The 22,848-nt window shown below is 42.0% G+C and overlaps 1 protein-coding gene across 1 annotated transcript in view; it reads right to left on the bottom strand.

The window, feature by feature from the left end:
* The window catches only part of NTN4 (netrin 4), a 170,197-nt gene that overhangs the window by 69,563 nt on the left and 77,786 nt on the right, over positions 1-22,848 (bottom strand). The window contains exon 4 of the mRNA XM_040344110.1: positions 11,396-11,522. Within this exon, the coding sequence (XP_040200044.1) occupies positions 11,396-11,522 (127 nt within the window). The remainder of the gene's footprint in view (positions 1-11,395; positions 11,523-22,848) is intronic.

Below are 22,848 nucleotides of genomic sequence, written 5' to 3'. Positions count from 1 at the left end.
TGTTCAAATGCATCCATGGCCTGTTCTAATTTTTCCAAATCATTTTCAATGTCGACTAACTTCTGTTCTGAATTGCCTTGGCTGTTAATATAGGCTGAATGAAAGGTTTCATCGCTGATTTTTGTAAGTTTTCGGAAAGGCTTTGGTCTTTCCATCGGGGGGCCTGAGGTATTTTTTCTGGGGGCTAAGTCTGGCAGAGTGTATTTTAATAGATAGTGGTCCGTCCATCCTGTCACTGTTGTAGATAGATTTGTGACTTGAAGATCATTAGAGAGTATAGCGTCAAGCTGATGTCCAAGGATATGAGTTGGCCCCTGAACTTTCTGCTCGAACCCCATACCCTCCAGGTCTTCTAGGAGGTCCTTGGCGTGTGGTTCTTCAGTCTGCTCTAACCAAACGTTGAAGTCTCCTTGAATTATTAATTTATCCTGGTTAGCAGTTAGTTGCATAATATATTCATTAAATTCTTTGACAAAATGGCCGCTATATTCTGGAGGTCTATATATAGTGACCAGGGTAAGTGATGAGCAAGGATTGACTGAGCATTTAATGATAAGACTTTCAAAGGTTTTTGGAGAAGGAAAAACTAGCTCCGTACAAGATAATTTTTCGTCATATAAGACTGCAATACCACCTCCCCTTTTGCCCACCCTATTTTTATGCAAAATTTTGTAGTTGTCTGGTATAAGCTCATCAAAAATTGTTTCAGAGCCCGGACCGAACCATGTCTCGGTTATAGAGAATAAATGAGGGTGCTCAGACGTAATCATATCATAAATGTCCGGGGCGTGCTTCACAGCAGACCTGGCGTTTATATAGCTCAGTTTCAGGATTTCTTCAGTAGGGGGTTTTAATTTCTTGTTTGGGATGGTATCAATAGGGATAGGGGGGCTCAGGGGCAAGGTGCCCGTTGTGTCCAGAGGGAATACATCAGCTTGTGAGGCTAGCTGTCTTGACAGTTTTTCGCAGGGATGTGGCAATTTGGCCAGTCCAAATTGAGCACATGTGATTTTGGCTATTTCAGATAGTTGCCCTGTATTATTGTTATTTAGACTTTTTAAATAGGTATGAGTATAAATGATCTTACCTATGTTTCTTCTTTCTGGCATACCTTCCTTTGGAATAATCTGGCCCTCCTGGTCAGTATGGGCACGGAGGGGCACAGAGGGGCTTCCCTCTGGCGCGCCTCCGGCGCGCCAGCGGCGCGTCCAGCGCGGGACGCGGTGACGCCATGACAGAAAAAGCCCTCTATGGAGGGGGGCGTGGCTTACAGCAGTCAGGTGAAGCAAGGCAGCAAATGGTGGGGGCAGCAGATCAGAGCCAATCAGGTTGTCAGCACAGAGTCCAGCACAGCAGATTCTTCCTCCAGCAGGGGGATCACTAATGTGGTGACGCCATGACAGAAAAAGCCCTCTATGGAGGGGGGCGTGGCTTACAGCAGTCAGGTGAAGCAAGGCAGCAAATGGTGGGGGCAGCAGATCAGAGCCAATCAGGTTGTCAGCACAGAGTCCAGCACAGCAGATTCTTCCTCCAGCAGGGGGATCACTGATGTGGTGACGCCATGACAGAAAAAGCCCTCTATGGAGGGGGGCGTGGCTTACAGCAGTCAGGTGAAGCAAGGCAGCAAATGGTGGGGGCAGCAGATCAGAGCCAATCAGGTTGTCAGCACAGAGTCCAGCACAGCAGATTCTTCCTCCAGCAGGGGGATCACTGATGTGGTGACGCCATGACAGAAAAAGCCCTCTATGGAGGGGGGCGTGGCTTACAGCAGTCAGGTGAAGCAAGGCAGCAAATGGTGGGGGCAGCAGATCAGAGCCAATCAGGTTGTCAGCACAGAGTCCAGCACAGCAGATTCTTCCTCCAGCAGGGGGATCACTGATGTGGTGACGCCATGACAGAAAAAGCCCTCTATGGAGGGGGGCGTGGCTTACAGCAGTCAGGTGAAGCAAGGCAGCAAATGGTGGGGGCAGCAGATCAGAGCCAATCAGGTTGTCAGCACAGAGTCCAGCACAGCAGATTCTTCCTCCAGCAGGGGGATCACTGATGTGGTGACGCCATGACAGAAAAAGCCCTCTATGGAGGGGGGCGTGGCTTACAGCAGTCAGGTGAAGCAAGGCAGCAAATGGTGGGGGCAGCAGATCAGAGCCAATCAGGTTGTCAGCACAGAGTCCAGCACAGCAGATTCTTCCTCCAGCAGGGGGATCACTGATGTGGTGACGCCATGACAGAAAAAGCCCTCTATGGAGGGGGGCGTGGCTTACAGCAGTCAGGTGAAGCAAGGCAGCAAATGGTGGGGGCAGCAGATCAGAGCCAATCAGGTTGTCAGCACAGAGTCCAGCACAGCAGATTCTTCCTCCAGCAGGGGGATCACTGATGTGGTGACGCCATGACAGAAAAAGCCCTCTATGGAGGGGGGCGTGGCTTACAGCAGTCAGGTGAAGCAAGGCAGCAAATGGTGGGGGCAGCAGATCAGAGCCAATCAGGTTGTCAGCACAGAGTCCAGCACAGCAGATTCTTCCTCCAGCAGGGGGATCACTGATGTGGTGACGCCATGACAGAAAAAGCCCTCTATGGAGGGGGGCGTGGCTTACAGCAGTCAGGTGAAGCAAGGCAGCAAATGGTGGGGGCAGCAGATCAGAGCCAATCAGGTTGTCAGCACAGAGTCCAGCACAGCAGATTCTTCCTCCAGCAGGGGGATCACTGATGTGGTGACGCCATGACAGAAAAAGCCCTCTATGGAGGGGGGCGTGGCTTACAGCAGTCAGGTGAAGCAAGGCAGCAAATGGTGGGGGCAGCAGATCAGAGCCAATCAGGTTGTCAGCACAGAGTCCAGCACAGCAGATTCTTCCTCCAGCAGGGGGATCACTGATGTGGTGACGCCATGACAGAAAAAGCCCTCTATGGAGGGGGGCGTGGCTTACAGCAGTCAGGTGAAGCAAGGCAGCAAATGGTGGGGGCAGCAGATCAGAGCCAATCAGGTTGTCAGCACAGAGTCCAGCACAGCAGATTCTTCCTCCAGCAGGGGGATCACTGATGTGGTGACGCCATGACAGAAAAAGCCCTCTATGGAGGGGGGCGTGGCTTACAGCAGTCAGGTGAAGCAAGGCAGCAAATGGTGGGGGCAGCAGATCAGAGCCAATCAGGTTGTCAGCACAGAGTCCAGCACAGCAGATTCTTCCTCCAGCAGGGGGATCACTGATGTGGTGACGCCATGACAGAAAAAGCCCTCTATGGAGGGGGGCGTGGCTTACAGCAGTCAGGTGAAGCAAGGCAGCAAATGGTGGGGGCAGCAGATCAGAGCCAATCAGGTTGTCAGCACAGAGTCCAGCACAGCAGATTCTTCCTCCAGCAGAATCAAAGTCCTGGCTGTCAAAGTCAGTGAGCCAATAAGGAGAGAGTGTGGGCAGGGCGGAGCCAAGCTGCGGCTCTGTGTCTAAATGGACACAGAGTAGCGGCTCGGCTTGGGTGCCCCCATAGCAAACTACGTGCTGCGGGGGCATTAGGCAGGGTGTAGGAGCCAGGAGCATGGGTGAGGGACCTGAGAAGTGGAGGATTTGGGCTGCTCTGTGCAAAACCAACTGCACCGAGCAGGTAAGTATAACATGTTTGTTATTTAAAAAAAAAAAAAACAACAAGACTTTAAAGTGATTGTAAAGTCTTGTTTTTTTTCTATTAAAATAACAAACATGTTATACTTACCTGCTCTATGCCGTGGTTTTGCATAGGGAATATAATGCATTAAGATAAAAAACCCTCTGCTTTTACAATTACTTTATTATCACTTTAAGCCAGGCACTGTTCTCTTCTAAATGCCCACTGGAGACCACACAAAAACATTCATAATCAGAGGATTCACTACTCTTTCTAGCTACAGATAGCAGGGTCTCACACAAAGGATATCTTTCTAGTTTGTGCTACTAGGCATTATTGGAAATAAAGATGTGTAAAAGGAAAAGTTCACCTTTTAAAAAAATAAAAATAAATGCACATTTTTTTGAAGGTGAATAAAAATCGCATTTTCTTTTTTCAGGAGCCTGGAAAGCAAGAAGAATCAGTGAACTACCACAGCACTCAACAGCGCTGTAGTAGTTCATTGAGAACTACAAACCGACAGTTGCAAAGGATGACGGTGAATAAATGAGACGGCTGTGTGGGCAGAACTTCTTCCCCTACTGCTGTCACATAGAGGGCTCGTATAACGAGCCCTTGCAGGAGCGGGAACATGTTACGTGTCCCCTAAAAATGGGTGGAACATGTAATATGTTCCCGAAGGTGAACTTATCCTTTAAAAAATGGAAGCATGAGCAAGTCCTCGTTCCTCGTCAACATGTAGTCCTCCAAATTAGATATTGGCCTTTGCCTTGTACCAGCTAGAGGAAATAACTGAGCTACCTGCAGTAAAATCCCTGTACTTTAAGACTCCTACAACATGTCTAATAAAATATTAGAGATTCTGCTTTCAATCCATTCTCATATTTTAAAATGATGAACTAATGATGTTCAGATCAGTCATCTAATTATAAAATTGTGTGTGTCGTTCAGCAGTATTAACCATAACATAGAATTATAAAAAAACACAAAAGATTACACATATTACATCCTGTATATCTGGTGCATTTTAGGTTAAATTATATTGGAAACAAATGCTGACTCAGAAAGATAACATAGGGACTGGGCTTTGTCATATCTACTAAAGAAAGCCTTGTAAAGATTAAAGTGAAAAGAACTGATATCCCACCTACTTGTTTTTGGTGCATTGTGTTTGACTGTGACATCCTTTTAGAAATCGTAATAAATGCCTATAAATAGTTTGCATATGCACACTAACATGTATCAGCAGAAAGAAGAAACTGACGAAATGCATACCAAAATCGGATGCTGTTCCCTTAACCACTTCAGCCCCGGAAGCATTTACCCCCTTCCTGACCTGAGCACTTTTTGCGATACAGCACTGCGTTGCTTTAACTGACCATTGCGCAGTCGTGCAATGTTGCAGCCAAACAACATTTCCCCACAAATAGAGCTTTCTTTTGGTGGTATTTGATCACCTCTGCGTTTTTTATTTTTTGCGCTATAAACAAAAAAAGAGTTTAAATTTTGAAAAAAAAGCAATATTTTTTTTAATTTTTGCTATAATAAATATCCCCAAAAAATATATTAAAAAAAAGATTTTTTCCTTAGACCGATATATGTATTGTTCTACATATTTAAAAATAAAAAAAAATTCAATAAGCGTATATTGATTGGTTTGCGCAAGTTATAACGTCTACAAAATAGAGGATAGTTTTATGGCATTTTTATTATTAATTTATTTTTTATTAGTAATGGCGGTGATTTTTTATCATGACTGCAACATTGCGGCGGACACATTTGATAATATTTTGGGACCATTGTTATTTATACAGCGATCAGTGCTATAAAAATGCACTGATTACTGTGTAAATTACACTGGCAGGAAAGGGGTTAACACTAGGGGGCGATCAAGGGGTTAAGTGTGTCCTAGGGAGTGATTCTAACTGTAGGGGGGGTGGTCTCACAACAACATGACAGAGATCACTACTCCCGATGTTGCTAGGCAGAACAGGGAATTGCTTTGTTTACATAGGCATCTCCCTGTGGATAAAAGGATATCCATGGGGAGATACATAGTCATGTGAGCTCCGATTGGCCTTCTGAAATCAGGTACACATCGACAGTTTTTTTATATTTCAATGTTTTTTGGGGGAAAAATCCAGTAATAACAAAAGTAGCATGTAAACAGAGGCCAATTCTCGAATTGTCACTATGACAAGTACATGAATACATAAAACATGAATAAACAAAAATAACATGGTCCATGAATAACCTAGTGAATCCAAAACCTAGTGAATAGGGGACACTGCCACCAGAAATGATGCATTGGCCCCAACTGACCACAGCGTCGAAAACAGTTAGGCGATTTGGACGGATGCATTTTAGCCACCTGAACAGGTACCAACGCAAAAGTGTTTTATAGTTGGCTTCAATTAGCGTGGTATTGATAGAGACTTTAGATAAAGCGTAGGCAATATCCTGCCACTCAGACAGGTCAAAAGTAAGATTCAGATCCTTTTCCTATTGGTTCATATAGGAGTTTTGAATTCGGTTCAGTGAGGGAAGCATACACCGCAGATATTCGTCCCCTCAAAAGACCCCTTGCCTGGCAAGACAACTCAAAAGTCGTAAGTGTAAGAGGCCCAACTATTAGATTAAGTTTGCGTCAGACAAAGATTGATTATATTGGAATATTTCACTAGCAGGTAGCTGCATCTTGTCTTTAAAGTGTTGTAAAGAGTATATCTGGTTTCCATTAAAGTGTAAGTTCACCTTTACAGAAAATCTGTAAGGTGAACTTACACTGGGCCAGGGAACCCCCGCACATAGTAGAGGGGATTGTTGCAAGGTTGTCGCATGGCTTAACAAACCTCTTTAATTCATGAATTCTACCCTGAAGCTAATTAGTATGACTATCGCTACAGAAACACAATCAAGTGATTCCCTCCCATAGTTGTACTAAGAGCCTACTGTAATAAATATAAGTGTAATCTTAAGGCTTCATTTCCACTGGCGTTTTTACAGCCACTGTTGTTAGGCTTTTTTACAGCTTAAAAACGCCTGTCCATGTTTATTTTGTAAAAAAAAAAAAAAAAAATTTTTTGTGAGCTGCAGCTTTAAAAATGCCGCGGTCGCGTTTTTTAACGTCTGGCGTTTTTACAGCTCTACTCTGGAGCTTCAGAACGCCCTGGTCCCGCGTTTTTTTTACAGCTCAAAAACGTCTATGCCACTTGCAGCTCAAAAACGCCTATGTGGGAATGAAGCCATAGAATAACATGGACAGGCGTTTTTAAGCTGTAAAAAACGCTCAGAAACGTGGCTGTAAAAACGCCAGTGGAAATGAGGCCTAAATGTAATAACATGGACAAAAAATATGTTAAAGTAGAACTATAGGCAAAACTTTTTTTCCGCCATCTGTGTCCCATTGTGGAGATTTCCCTTCACTTGCTGTCCCATAGCCAAACAGGAAGTGAGAGGAAATCCCTGCAAATTAAGGGAATACCTTGGGGACCCCCAGGTCACCAGAACTAGTGTCCCCATTGGAAGATTTCCCTGCTATATCTTTCCTGGGGACAGTCCAAAATTTGGGATTTTCTTTTACTTTCACTTTCAATAATAATGGTAAACAGGGCAAGTAGAGAGGGTGAATCTCCCTATCGGGGGCACAGACAGCAATAAAAACTAAAAAACATCCCTCTCCACTCTATCCAAAACTAAAAAGTAAATTTAGTAAGTCTGTTTCAGCCTGCTCCTTCTGAGTATTTTTTTTTAATGAGAAACCATTCATACAAAAAAATCTACCCCTATAGAAAGCCTAGCTATTTAGAGGGATATGACATTCTCTGATGCACTTGTCATTTTGGTAGAAAGCATTTAAATTGATCAAACTCTACATGAGCAGCCTCCAGAGAAATTACTGTTTTATGTTGTTACTGTAAGAAAATATGTGTTGTGGTTGTTTGTTTGCTGGCGCCATGGTCACTTCCTAAGGATTTCTTGGTTGAACTTTATGTGTAATGCTTGGAAAATTTTCCACACGGAATCTTTCCCTGAACAATGTACCAGAATAAAAACAGGCATAACTGGCAACATGATATGCAGAGGAGGCCAGAAAGCATATTGAGTTACTCTACTTGTTCACATCTAAAATATACAGAATAACAAAAAACAGAAGTATAATACTTACACATCAGATCTTTACCATCAGGCTTGTAACTAAATAGATCAAGCACCCCAGTGGTACTTTATCAGGGCCACAAATATATATCCGAGGGGTCTTCAAAAAGTTTATACACTTTTATATTTTCTTGGAAACGGTGAGGGCACGAGGAGTAGTAATTGGCTGTGTCTGAGAGTGTCATGTGACTAGTCTGTCTGGCAAGCTGGCTGACCTTGTTGTTTAGTATAACAGTTGTCATGCTGTGGTGAAGATGGATGCGAAATGTATAAAAAAAAAAGTGCGGAAACTTTTTGAAGAGCCCTTGTATATATAATTTTGGAAGCAGTTTTTCATTGATTCTGGAAAGCTAAATTAAATTCAAGCTTCTTATACTTTATCTCTAAAGATTATATTTCCCATGGAATTTTCTGTTCCATCCAAATGCCCTGCCCCAATCATGGTGTTAGGCTCACCCAATGTATTCTTTATAACGTAGTATTAAGGCGTATGTCAGGACAAAATAAAAAAAAAAATGCCAAAATAAAAAAACACTACATTACATGCACATTTTCTTGTGTTTATCTCATTTAAGATCCCTGCAAATACAGATAAATATCTGTTGATGTGCCAGAAAATCCATAAGTTATGCTTTTTGTGTACTGAGTGTTATTAGCCCTGCCTAGTGTCTTTTGCTAAAATACTGTACTTAACCACTCCTACTCTCTGATGTCCACAATATAAAAAATAAGGCTGGCCAGAGATTATGAAATTTTCTTTCCTTCAACCATGGGTAAAACCATGTTGATGGGAGAATGCCTCTCGCTGCACTATTGTATTCTGACAGCATAAGGTTTCCCCACCGCCAGAATACAATGATTACTGCTGCTGGCTATAGAATGACTTCAGTACAACCACCCTGCCAATAGATGGATCAAAATCCAGCCAGTTCCTGCTAAACCTTTCGATCCGTCTATGGCTGATTTAACCATTTAACCATTATGTAGTCTAGGATAAGAACTTGGAGGGCTCTTTGAGACAACCAAAAAAGTTCGGAGAGCACAGAAGACAGCTCTGAATTTCTAACAAGTTCAACAAAATTAGTTTTCATACAAACATAAAAAAAATGCTTCCAATTAAACCAAAAAGGGAGCAAATAAGAGAAGTTCGTTGTTAGGATGTACACAGTACATGCACTTACAAAAAGATGGATCAACCCATTAGTAGGATTGGACATTGGGTACCAAAGGGTAGAGCAGATACACAAACCACTGTAGGGAAATCTTATCACTGAAGCCTCCAAGGGATAAAAGAGTTGCAAATGATAAAATACTCGAATGAGTGATGTAAGCCTCTGATTTGGCTATAAAAAAAATATATTTACTGTGTGATTTGCTGTGTACCTGGAGTTCTTTCCTGCCCTTCTTTTTTTTCTCAGTTTTCCTTCTTTCCTTTCTCTTATCCTATTTCTCACTTTTATACTTTACCCTTTATCTTTTACTTGATAATGCTCCTTCCAATTCAAGCTAACACATCATAGGGGTTAATTTACTAAAGGCAAATATACTGTGCACTTTGCAAAGTGCAATTTCACTCTGCAAGAGCAGTTGCTACAGAGCTTAGTAAATGAGGAAAGGCTTCACTTTGCAAAGAATACCCTAACACATGCAAGGAAGATAAAGAAAACAGCATTTTTGCTTGCACATGATTGGATGATGGAAGTCAGAAGGGCTTCTGCTCATTTACTAAGTTCCGGAGCAACTGCTCTCGCAGAGTGCAACTTCACTGTGCAAAGTGTACAGTCTATTTTCCTTTAGTAAATAAACCCCATAGTGTCACCCAAAGGGAACTGAGCAAGTTTTCCCTTCAGTGATGAGCAGTGCACGCTTGTTTTTAATGTTCCCCTTTCTCTTCACTCACTGTAGAATTAGATTTATCCTCCATATACCTTTAGACTCCTTTCACACTGAGGAGTTTTTCAGGCGGCACAGCGCTAAAAATAGCGCTGCTATACCGCTTGAAAAATTACTGCCCAGCAACCTCAATGTGAAAGCCGGAGGGCTTTCACACTGAGGCGATGCGCTGGCAGGAGAGAAAAAAATCTCCTGTCAGCAGCACCTTTGGAGCGGTATGTATACCGCTCCTTCCCATTTAAAACAATGGGAAACCGCGGCAATACCGCCCGCAATGCGCCTCTGCAGAGGCGCATTGCAGGGGATATTAACCCTTTATCGGCCGCTAGCGGGGGTTAATGCCGCACCGCTAGCGGCCGAATCCCACGGCAAATCCGACGGTACAGCGCCGCTATTTTTAGCGGCGCTATACCGCCACCGTGGCTCCCGCCCCAGTGTGAAAGGGGCCTTATTTAGTTCCCCAGTACTTTCTGAATGCATCTTTATATTGTCTTCAAAACTGTAACTCCACCTTCACTCTTAAATTTAAAAAATGTAAATCCCTCTTAAAGCCATTATCACAAAAGTACCAAGCAGTCTTATGATTAAACCCAGCCCTAGAGATGAAATATATCATTAATATATATTTCTAATATTGCAAATACATAGCCTTGCAGACTGAAATTGTTAGGGTGCTCATGTTTATACACTGAGCAAACATCTCTGGTGCTGGCCTAATTTTGTGTATACAATAACAAATGGGCCTGGGAAATACAATACAATAGCATAGCCATTCATTAGGAGTAGGATGACCCTCCTCTGGATATCTGTTTGAATCAAGGGCACCCAGAAAGATAATGAATGTGCAAAATACAGTCCTAATCAACTTGTTTGCTCATATGGCATGCTTTCACTATACCAGGAAGCTTGGCTGGGCCATTTCTGGACTCAAAGAAAACAATTTGATGGTAAGTGGCATTGATGATCATACAGCGTGGCTTTCTGGCCTCTAACAAAATTTCCCTGCTAAGCAGGGGGGGGGGGGTGCCCCCTTTTTTTTATTTTTTTAACCGAGCATAAGAAGCTATTACCAGCTATGTATCATGTGTATGTCACTGCCACCACAGGACAAATGTCACTGCAGGCCCCAGAGCTTATGAAACTTGTTCAAGTGTGCACAGATACATTACCTCCTCTTAGCACCAGTTTATATGAAAAATTCACATGACACGAAGCAAAGCACTTGTACAAAAGTGTGTTATCAGTCTGGTGTCCCTAATGCAGAATTATGGCCAAATGTGTATGAGTAGCCTTACAAAAGTACATAAGAAGAATGGCTGCTGTTTGGGTAGCAAAAAAAAGTAATTCCTTGAACTGAAACTGGGTGCAATCAATGATTCACCATAAAGCATCACATTTCAACAATCAAGCTGGGACATCAGTATTTCATCCAATGACTTGTCCTTATATGTAATCCACTTCAATGATGACACATAGTACAATTTGATGCAGGAATACACAGTTATATTAAACTGAAAAAACAACAAAATTAGTGTCTGACTAAGATAGAAAGATGTTTAGACGTCCTTGTGCAAGAGGGCAAGGGGTTACAGGAGGAAAGGGAGAGATGAAAAACAGGAAAAAGAGTAGGTGGGGGAAAATCATCGCATAACAATGTGAAATATACAGATCGTCATGTATGGTTTTCACAGTTCATTCACAAAAGCAACTCAACCATCCTTGGGTAATCTCAGGGTTCTCTGCTCCCACTTACTTTTGCACATGTTAGGCTCCCCTGTTTTTCCATTTGCTGCTCTCCACGGCTGGTCATTATAAAGGGGGGTACAAAGATCACAGTGGAGACCTGTTGTGTGATGCTTGCAAATGCATCGCCCATGGGCCTAGAAAGAACACAAACATAACATAAGAACACCCAGTACAAATTATGACAGGCAGCTCACACCAATTTATTTTTCCATCACAGTATTAAACTGAATTATAGTTTTAACCGATGGTGTGTAGGCAAGACTGATGAAAGTCAGCTTCATCGGATATCTGATGAAAAAATCCATCGGTCCCTTTTCATCAGACGAACCGATCGTGTGTACAGGGCATTACTCTTCTCCTGTCTGGAGGCTCTGCCACGAGGAAGCAAAGTCCTGCATATACCAGGATTGCTGCTCCCAGCCTCCCACACAGACACAGTGCAGAACAAGGCATGGTAAGTCAGTCATTGGGAAAAGCTCCGTTGCAGGTAAACCACAAGCAATACTGGTTATTATTTGCCCTCAGCCTGCTTTTTTTCTTTTTTTTGGCACAGCTTCAAGAGTTAAATTCTTCTTTAAAAAGTTAAGTGTCATTGTACTCAATAGATTTTTCATTTCTATGCAGAGTGATGTGTATACATAAGCAGCACACTGGCTATCACATGACTGACAGTTTGAATACCAGTATTAATTTGTCAGTGTTATCTATTGATATATGCTGTTTTACTGTGTAAAGAAGGCCTTTTCTTCTTTTTGAAGATGCAAACTATTTGATCATTGTCTGAATTTCTTTTTAAAACATGAAATGTTTGCTCATATGGGACTGACTTGTTTTTGAGGTCCATCAGTCAACAGCAGTGTGTCTCTGCACAGAGCTCTAGGTTTACACGAATACGACTGTCATTCAATATGCTTCAGAGGGGTTCTCGCCATACCCTGTATCTCTGTTTATCATAAGAAGCCTTAGAAGCTTCTCCAGACATTCGGTATGTTTGATACAGTATCTGCTGAAAAGTGTTACTGTTATGCTTAATATAAAACAAACCAAATGGAACCTTGAAAAGAATACATCCAAATATTTTAAATTAATGCATTTTCAGTTCTTTGAAGATTACATGAAAGAGGAAGCAAATCCTACAGCATACAAGTGAGTCATTTAGTAAAAAATTAAGTGATATTAAGAGTTCAGTTATTTATTTTTTATCAAAAATAACAGACATGTCATACCCACCTGATCTGTGCAGCTCAAATCCTTCTCTTTTTAGGTCCTTCACTAGACCTCCTGGCTCCTCCACCATTTGAGTACCGCCCTAGCAAACCGTTTGCTGGGAGCTGTTATAGTACTTGTGTGGGCTTGATCACGAGCCACACTATGTGCGTCTATGTGCCCATCATCTATTGTCCGCCCCCGCTCCTTTGTTCCTTGATTTGATCGACAGCAGCGGGAGTCAATGGCTCTTGTGCACAGTGCTAGGCCAAGAACGACTCAGGAAAGTACTTAGGGACAATGCATTATATTAAAAAAACCTTTGCCCTTTTATAACCACTTTTTTAAACTTCAAATGTTAGCTTACAAATGATGTACTCTGTTAACACTGATTTCTGATCATGACACTCTCCAAACCAGGGGTCTCCAAATGTTTGAAACAAAGGGCCAGTTTACTCCCCTTGGGGACAGTCAAACTTTAGGGGGTGTGGGCAGTGGAAGTAAAAAATGCATTAGTAGGATTAACACAATTCCATAGGCTTGGTGGTCAGTGGGAGTAAAAAATTACATAATTGGTGTTAGTGGGAGGAATAGTGCCCCATCATTGGTGTCAGCGGGAGGAATTCCCCCCCCCCCCCCCACAATTGGTGTCATTGGGATAATTAGTTCACCATCTCTGATGTCAGTGGGAGCAATAGTACCCCCATGTAGGTGTCAGTGGGAGGAATAGTGCCCCATCATTGGTGTCAGCGGGAGGAATTGTGCCCCCCACAATTGGTGTCATTGGGATAATTAGTTCCCCATCTCTGATGTCAGTGGGAGCAATAGTACCCCCTAATGTTGGTGTCAGTGGGAGGAATAGTGGCCCTTCATTGGCATCAGTGGGAGAATTAGTTCCCCCATCTCTGGTGTCAGCGAGAGGAACAGTAAACCCACGATGATGTCAGTGGGAGGAATAGTGCCTAACCTTGGTGTCAGTAAAAGGAATAGTGCCTTATATCAGTAGAAGAAATAGTGCCCCATATCAGTAGAAGGAATTGTGCCCCATATCAGTAGAAGGAATAGTACCCCAAGGACCGAATAAGAGCAAGCAAAGGGCCACATCCAGCCTGGGGGCCACAGTTTGTAGACCCCTGCTCTATAAAGTTGTACCAGCAATATATACAGGAAGGAAAAACAACCCTTGAAAGTGAGAGCACATTTGTGAGTCTTGCTGAAGAGGCTGCTTACTACAAACTGTATCCCTGTAACAGGCGCTCCCAGCGCTCCACGCTGGAACGCATTACTGCGACCACACAATGACGTCATCGCCCCGTGCCGCATGCGTTCCAGCTTGGAACGTGGAAGTGCGCCGCAAATCACGGCGGTTTCTCAAATCAGTGCTTATGCACTGCACCTGGCTATTGCTTATAAAGGCATTCATTAAACATAGAAGCCGTGTTCTATTATTGTCAGCCGTACCGGCCACCCTACAATACAGGCAACATTATGGCCAGCTAGCAAAGACCTTCACTGCGTCCAGCCTGCCATCGCTGCAGACAACCTGCGAGTTCTTCCTTGCTGTCGCCCTACACTACGGAGTCCCTTGCTGCTAAACTCAAGCCCTACAAAACGGATAAGTAGCAATTGTTTCACTTGTAGTTCTACAGGAAGACCTGCTACATATAATTGCCCTTAAACATTTATTGTATTTAACTCTGGCTTATTGCATACTAAGTTACTGCTTGGGACTGATTGTTGTGCCTGTTGTCTGTGGAGTATCTTAAAGGGACATACACTCTAATTAGCTGAGCTATATATGCTTCTCCTATGCAACTACTATTTGCTACCAGTAATCATATTTACTACGTGCTTGACATGAGTGTTACTTGTTTATGGGCCCTTACCCTAAGTTGCTGAACGTGTTTGCTTTAACTTTTCTATGCTAAGGTAGAGGGTATTTCATACCAACTCCCATAGTAGCCTAATGCATTTCTTTGTGTTAAGTGATATGATGTAGAGAACCCCCAAACTCCTTTTTGTGTGGAGTGACGCCTGGGGTCCCGTACTGATAATCACTTGCACATAGATGTGCATTAGAATCTTCATGTGTATGCTATAATTTTAAATGCTAAGGTCTGGTCTAGACATGTGCACAGAAAAAAAATTTGTTTTTTTTTGTTCTGTTTCGTATCGTTCCGTAGGTTCCTTTCCGTTTGTTTTTCGTAAGACGCCCGTTTTCCTGTTCGTTTTTCGTCCGGCGAGATTTTTTCGTATTCCGATCGTTTCGTATTTTCGTTACCGTTTTATATTCGTACATGCGGGATGGTTCGTTATTCTGTTTAATTCATGTTCGTTACTTGTTAGACAATAATTTTCGTGAATTTTCGTCAATGATTTGCATTCTGTGTTTTGGATTCCTTTTTCTGTTCGTGTTTTCGGTCGTGTGTTCGTGTGACATCTATGACAATTTGTTGTGGATGTCATGTGGGCATGCGACTGAAGATACGAACAGAAAAAGGATTTTCGTCATTTTGTACTTTCGTAAATATATCGCGGGATTCGCGGCACTTTCAACACGCGGCTCATCCATATTAACGATTGTTAAGCACCATACACTTGGTCAGACTTTTTTAACAACAAACATAAAAACGATCGTTTTCCGTTCATTCTCAGAAAATTTGTTCGTTTTTAAACTCCATCAGAAAACTATTTTTGGGTTCAAAAGTCTGACCAACTGATCTCCCTTGAGATGAAAATCCACAGAAAAGTTTATTTGGCTTTACTGTACTATTCAGCACAAAAGAGAAGCTGCTTTACTAACTACACTCACTGCCCATTCAAAAAAACGAAAATTACATCTGTGGCAAGGGATTTGCATTCTGTGTTTTGGGTCATTTTTCTTTTGGTGTTTTCGGTCGTGTGTTCGTGTGACATATGTGGCAAAAGATTTGCATTCTGTTGAATCCAAAATACGAACAGAAAAAAGGAATTCAAAATACAGGGTGCGGGTCGTTTTTGTGGATGTCATATGAGCATACGACTGAGGGTGCGAACAGAGAAGGGATTCAAACAAGATACAGAGTGCAAATCTTTTGTTGTGGATGTCGTGTGAACATACGGCTGAGGATACGAGCAGAGAGGGGATTCAAACAGGATACAGAATGCAAATCTTTTGTTGTGGATGTCGTGTGAACATACGGCTGAGGATACGAACAGAGAGGGGATTCAAACAGGATACAGAATGCAAATCTTTTGTTGTGGATGTCGTGTGAACATACGGCTGAGGATACGAGCAGAGAGGGGATTCAAACAGGATACAGAATGCAAATCTTTTGTTGTGGATGTCGTGTAAACATACGGCTGAGGATACGAGCAGAGAGGGGATTCAAACAGGATACAGAATGCAAATCTTTTGTTATAGATGGAATTTTCGTTCTTTTGCCGTTTTCGTTTTGTCGTATTTTCGTCAGATCGTTTGTTCGTATTTGCGGTTGTTCGTTATGCGTCTCATTCGTAATCCCGTCGTTTTCGTATTTTGGTGCTTTAATTTTTTCGTATGTACACATTATTCTGCGGGTACGAAAATGAACATTTTCGTACGAAAATAACATTCGTACGAACGGGAATGCACATATCTAGTCTGGTCGCACATTGTAATAAGTCCAGCCTTGGTAGCTCAATGCCTTTCTTTATGTGAGAGAGAGATGATGTAGAGAACCTCCAAACTCCTGTTTGTGTGGAGTGACGCCTGGGGTCCAATACTGAATTCTCACATAAAGAAGTGCATTAAAGTCTTTGCTAACCACAGTTGTGGTTCACTTCCGTTCACCGGAGCTGTTACAATCCCCAGGATTATATTATGTGCAAGAACGATGTTTAGGGCCAACAAGTACCCATATTTTAAATATAATGATTTCAAATTACTATCAGGCTTTCTAAATGATTGTGAAGGCAAATAACACCTGAGATTTTCAATTGACTCTGCCGATAAAGAGTGAAGAGAAGTGCCAAATGTCAAAATGCATACTAAGCGTATCTATACAATATGTTATATGGTGAGAATGAAGAGTTAAGATCCTTCAGTTGTCAGTTTAGAAGGTCAGTGCCTACTGCCTCTGACAACATTATAATATCTTTGGCCAGCTCTGGGAAAAATTTAGATGGGGGTGGGGGGATGGAAGGGGAGCCTGGGGATCAGCTTTGGACTCAAGAAGCCATTTATCTACCTTGATAAGTGCAGAACCGGTCTTTCTATAATAAAAACATCATTGTTTTTTAAGATACTATTTTCACTGTCCTATGTTCAAACTAGTGTGCCAGAAAAATGTGCCTGTATCATAATAAACCCGAACAGAATATCAGTACATGTAGTTCATTCATCACAGAACTGTGAATGAATGACACGGCTGTGTGGGCCGAGCCCCGCTTGGCCGCATTCTTTTCAAATTGTGACAGCTGGTGTGGAGGAAAGATCCCCAGACCGCTGTCACAATTAGAAGGGGAAACGGGGAGAGGCTCCAGGAGCGGGAACATGGTACATGTTCCATCCTAAAAACAGGTTGAGCATGTAACAAGTTCCCAAACGTGAACTTATCCTTTAACTTGTCAGTGGTCATAAAGTTAGACTCCATATTTCTCTCAGTACAGGTTTGCATTAAAACTAGGACTAGCTACACTGGTGGTTAAATAGATTTTGAACTACAATTGTCCACAATCACTTAATTAGCGGTTCATTCAGTAAACCATCCTATTTCATAAATTGTGTAGGTTGTAGACAATTGCACTGTCACAAAAGTGTATTGCGGGAACAATATAATTGTATTTATTTTCTAATATAACTATTTCAATTTCTTATTTGAAAGATACGTGCTGGTTGAATTCTGGCAATTTCTTTAAAAAATAAACAAAATTTTTAAAATAAGCTGTTCTGTACACGAACATTTTATTGTAATGAGATAAAAAAAATCTGTAAAAGGACAGTGATTGTTGGCATAATTGCTTTCATGGTGTATCTTTAGCTCACCATTCTACCTTGTTATATTTGGAAACAAAAAGAAAGCAATCTATAACCAGTTATGTAGTGGCAATCACTGACCTGCCCTTAGTGCCCAATGCAGTACTTGTCATACCGCTTTCTACATACTGTACCTACAAATGTCCTCTTGTGTACATACGAGTAGCTTGCAGAGTGCTAATATACAAGCTCCTGTGAGAGATTTCATATTTGCTGAACCCTGCATGAACTCACTTATTCAATGAACATTGAAGAGTGGAAGTTCCTTTAGAGCATGGTACCAAATAATTCCCTAGTTCACATGACATTCCTTTGAGTTTAAGGGGAAATGCCTTCCTTCTCATTCCACTAAATAAACCTCTTGATTCCCTGGCTGAAACTTTTTTAATGACAGAACTTAGTAGACAGTAGCTCACATGTATTGTTTATAGCTGGATCACCCCGCATTACATGATTTTAGAACAAATTCAGGCAACAAGCTAAATCAATCAGTGAAATGCACTTATCTGATCAATTGATCAAAGTGACATTCACCCTACAATTCTGCACTGTACAATAATCAGCCACATACTACCCTTATCTTCATAATTCTCTAGCGCCCTTCTCTCTTCTGGTTTTCCATCAATCTGTCTTTAAAGCTGCCAGCTATTATCAGCGACACTAAGCAACCTCATGGTGTCACTCCCTTAAGCCCCCCATTCACTTCACATCCTGTGATTGGCAAGACAAGGGCAAAAAGTTAGCATGTTCATGTAGTTTTATAGTCAGGCTTTGCAAAGGGTGTATGGTACTGGTGATGGGCATTCATTACAGTAAAAGATTTTGTTGTTATATCCCCACCTACTGCTTTGCAAGCATAATGAAAAGCTGACTCTCAAATACAGAATGTTGTAAAGGAAAGATAAGTGTACAGATCTATATATAGAATGTATGGGTGTGTTATTTTCACTTGTCTGCATACGTGTGAAATGTTTCCTGTGGCTGTGTGTATTTCCACTTTAACCTGAGTTTTACTGACGTCTTTCTGAAATGTTGCCAGCAGCAGAATCACCAAGTTGCCACTATTGGCTACTCTTAGTTGAAATGCTGTAGAATATCAATCATTAGCGAGGGAGCGGTGATTGAGTAAAATCCCACTGCTTCAGCCAACAAAGAGTCAGTAACTGCTGATTTGTGACTGGTGGCACCTTCTCTTTCAGACAGGCAGCCGGGAGGCAGTAAAAACAGGTGGCTGAGCTGTGGTTTTACTGCTCCCAGGCTGTCCCCTTGAACTGTCCCAAAAAAGCCATACAGGCTGTACTGGTGCTGTTACCACCTGTCAAACTCACCCATTAAGTTTAAAGAGATTGTAAAGTCTTGTTTTTTTTCTTAAATAACAAAACTGTCATACTTACCTCCTCTGTGCAGTTGGTTTTGCACAGAGCAGCCCGGATCCTCCTCTTCTTGGGTCCCTCTTCGCTGCTCCTGAATCCTCCCTCCTATCGAGTGCCCCCACAGTCAGTAGTTTCCTATGGGGGCACTCGAGCAGAGTCACAGCTCCGTGTATCCATTCAGACATGGAGCCCCGGTCCGGCCCTGCTCCCTCTCTCCCCTGATTGGCTGACTAACTTTGATTGACAGTGTAGGCAAGTGGTTAATTGGGTAGTGCAGCATTATAGGGTTTAATCAGGCAGTGAGGTGGTGTGATAATGCCTCTTCACCACCTGTCAAATGACCTCTTAAAAACAATCCAACCAAGACTTTTCAGAGGGTACTGCATTCCACCACCAGTGTGAAAAAACCCTTAAGCCTCATGCACACAATGAGAATATTGGACGAATGATCATCTGTTTTTTTTTGCCTGCTAATCTCATATCACAAACAATAAGGTTACTAAAGTTAGGACAATGCTGGTACGACAGAATACAATGTTGGAAGAGATGTACAGTAATGTGTTGTTTGTATGAATTGTAATGTATTTATTTAATTTTATTTATTTTAGGTATTTACTGTATATAGCGCTATCAATTTATGAGAGCTTTACATATGTATTATACATTCACATCAGTCCCTGTCCTCGAGGAGCTTACAATCTAAGATCCCTAAGGCCCCATACACACCATAGAATCTATCCGCAGATAAATCCCATCAAATGGGTTTCTGCGGATAGATCCTATGGTGTGTACACGCCAACGGATATTTATCCGCAGATAAATCTCCCCTGGAATGGATTTCCAGCAGATGGATATTTGCTGACATGCACAACAAATCCATCTGCTGGAATCCATTCCAACGGATGGATCCGCTCGTCTGTACAGACTTACCGGATCCATCCGTCTAAAGGGATTCCCCGCACGCGCCGTAATGATTTGACGCATGCGTGGAATTCCTTATATGACAGCGTCGCGCCCGTCGCCGCGTCATAATAGCGGCGACGGCGCGACACGTCATCGGCAGAGGATTTCAGCGCGGATTTCAATGCGATGGTGTGTACACGCCATCGCATTGAAATCCTCTGAAATCTTAGAGAGGATTTATCCGCGGATACGGTCCGCTGAACCGTATCTGCGGATAAATTCTATCGTGTGTATGGGGCCTCATGCTGACCATGCATTATACAATTTTCCTGTTCAACTTTTCTTGTTCAACTATATAGTGTGAAGGACTGTCTGATTGCATACAAAATTGAAAATGTTTAGGTGTGACCTCACATTATATCGTTTTGGTAAATCTAAAGGAAAGTTGTAGAAGAAAATTATATAAATGTATGGCCAGCCTTACTCACCTTTTATACATACACATAGTAGGGCCTATTTAAGGAGCCAAGTAACCTACCAGCATGTCTTTGGAGATTCGGAGGAAACTGAGGTACCCAGAGGAAAGGCAGTATTCTTTCATTCCTGAGCATGTGTGGTCTTGGTCACATGATTTTTTTTTCTGACAAATACTGTACTGATTAAATGAAAATTGTTCGGAAAATTTAAAATGAACTGTTGTGATCGGCTCTGGAAAGCTGTGTACTAACAATCAGAAAATCGTACCATCACTTCGAAAGCGGTGTTTTTCATCCAATTTTCTCATTGAGTGTATTAGGTTTAACTTTGTGCCAAGCAAGGGGACATTCTGTTCTCACAATGCTAGCAGCCCCTCGGCATAGGACCCGGAAGCTTACTACAGAGATTTATAGCTTTCACAGAGATCCCACAGGTATGGCAAACATTTAAAAAATTGCCACACCTGGAATTCATCTTTAAGAAACTATAAATTAAATTACCAAAAGAATGGCAGCATACACAATAATCAACAAATAGGTATGATGTGAGACGGGTTAATAAAAAAGCAGAGAAGAAGAAAAAGATGTTCCTTTTTGAGCCTACAGCTACTTTTTGGATAACAGACACAATTTTTCAGTTGCAATTAGAATTTTTTTTTTATCACCTAACCACATAAAAGGATTTAGAACCTTAATCATCATTAACCAGCAATTCTACTTATCTGAAGAATCGGAATGATTAGAATCATTCCTGAAGCCATATTTAGAAAGATTACACATGCACTGCGTTAACTTGGTGAATGCCATGAAGAAATCAAATCTGATGCTGTTAAATTCTTAAAGGTTTGGTTACAAAAGGGACTGCTCTGTGGAGCCACAATGGCTAATCTAATATATTTCAAGTGGTTTAAGATTTCACGTATAATCAGTGAAAGTTGTAAATGTGCCAGATAATAGTTTTTATTTTAGATAGAACACACATGCTTTGGGGAATATGATACAACCATTAATATCAGATTATTCAGGATCAAAGAACCACTCACTTTTTGGATAAAACCACATTATACTTCTACATGATATAAATGTACCAATCACATATGTGTCAGAGCAAAAATAAATCCTAATTACCATAATGTCCAGCGACAGACCACAGGCTTCACTATTAGACAGTCATGCAAGTCTTTGGTAAACCACTGGATAGCAACCTTCTGTTTCAATATTAAGCACACATTTGTCCGCTTCAAAACCTGCCCTATATAACAAGGGTCCATTCCCACCAGGTGTGATGGGGCTGCATTGGACATCTATTCTATCACAGTCCCGCTAAGAGAGAAGGGAAAATGCCTCATCTCCTGTGTGGCCGGTTCACACTACAGTGTGCAGATGGTCACAGTGAAAAAAGTAAGGCAGGCAGTATTTCTTTTCAAGACTGTGCAAAGCAACCCACCACCTGGAATCTCGCAGCGGCCAACTGAAGTTAATAAAATGTCACATTTCAATAAAGTTCAACAAAAAAAAGGGAACAGTGTGATGCACAGAAATTGACACATCAGCACTGCAGTGATCCTGCCTGCACCATTATAATGGAGCGGCTGGTTTTGATCTCACAGTGACATAAGCACACCGTCTGCAAAGAGATTTGCATGACCACATAAACTCTGTATGGATGTAGTGGTGATAAAAAATATTCTCCATACAAGTTTATTCTTGGATAACAGTCACCAGTGAGAAAAGCATTTAGATATTTCTACCACCTAGGAGACTGCTACATGGACTTCAATATAAAATTCTAAAACTATGCCAGCTATCTGGAGCCTTTAGCCTAACAAAGAGCCAGAATAGTGAAGCTGCCCCTTCTGAATAATGACACGTCAGGAAAAAAACACCTGGGTTAAACCAATCACATATTTGCATGCAACTTAATACCCTTTCATATACCCAGTGAAGTAACTGGGCTAAAGTGATACACATATATGATACAAATCCTCCTATATACATTTTACATGTTTATCTGCAGTCTTCTCTTCTCTACAGCCATTCAAAGTCCAGCATTTCTATAGCTTGTCTGAGCTGTCAGAAACCAGGGGGCGGAGAGCTGAAATTACATCCTGCAGCTCAATGAGGAGAGTTCTGAGAGCTGACTGGAGGGACACACACCCTTCACACAGAACACAGGAACAGAGCTAAGACAATCAACCACAGGCTGTGTGCTGGAGCTGCCCCTCCATCAGTTTTTTTCTCTTGGTGTCATAAGTGACTCATGCAGATAGCAAAGGAACTGGCAGCAGACATAAATGATACTTACCGGTACTCAACACTGTTGATATAAAGTCTTACAAAGATGTGTATGCAGCCACATGTTACCCTGACTGAGGGATATTGCTACGAAGAGTCCATGTTTGCGCAGCTTGCATAATTCATTTTGTATTATTCTGCTTGTATTTATGCTCATTGCCTTTCAGACCCTGTTTTGCATCATTGCTTCCAACTTTGCACCTGTTTAAAG

Source organism: Rana temporaria, chromosome 3, assembly GCF_905171775.1.
Source record: "Rana temporaria chromosome 3, aRanTem1.1, whole genome shotgun sequence".
Classification (NCBI taxonomy): Eukaryota; Metazoa; Chordata; class Amphibia; order Anura; family Ranidae; genus Rana; species Rana temporaria.
Note: the sequence above shows the minus strand (reverse complement) of the source record. Positions and strands in the feature narration are given on the sequence as shown.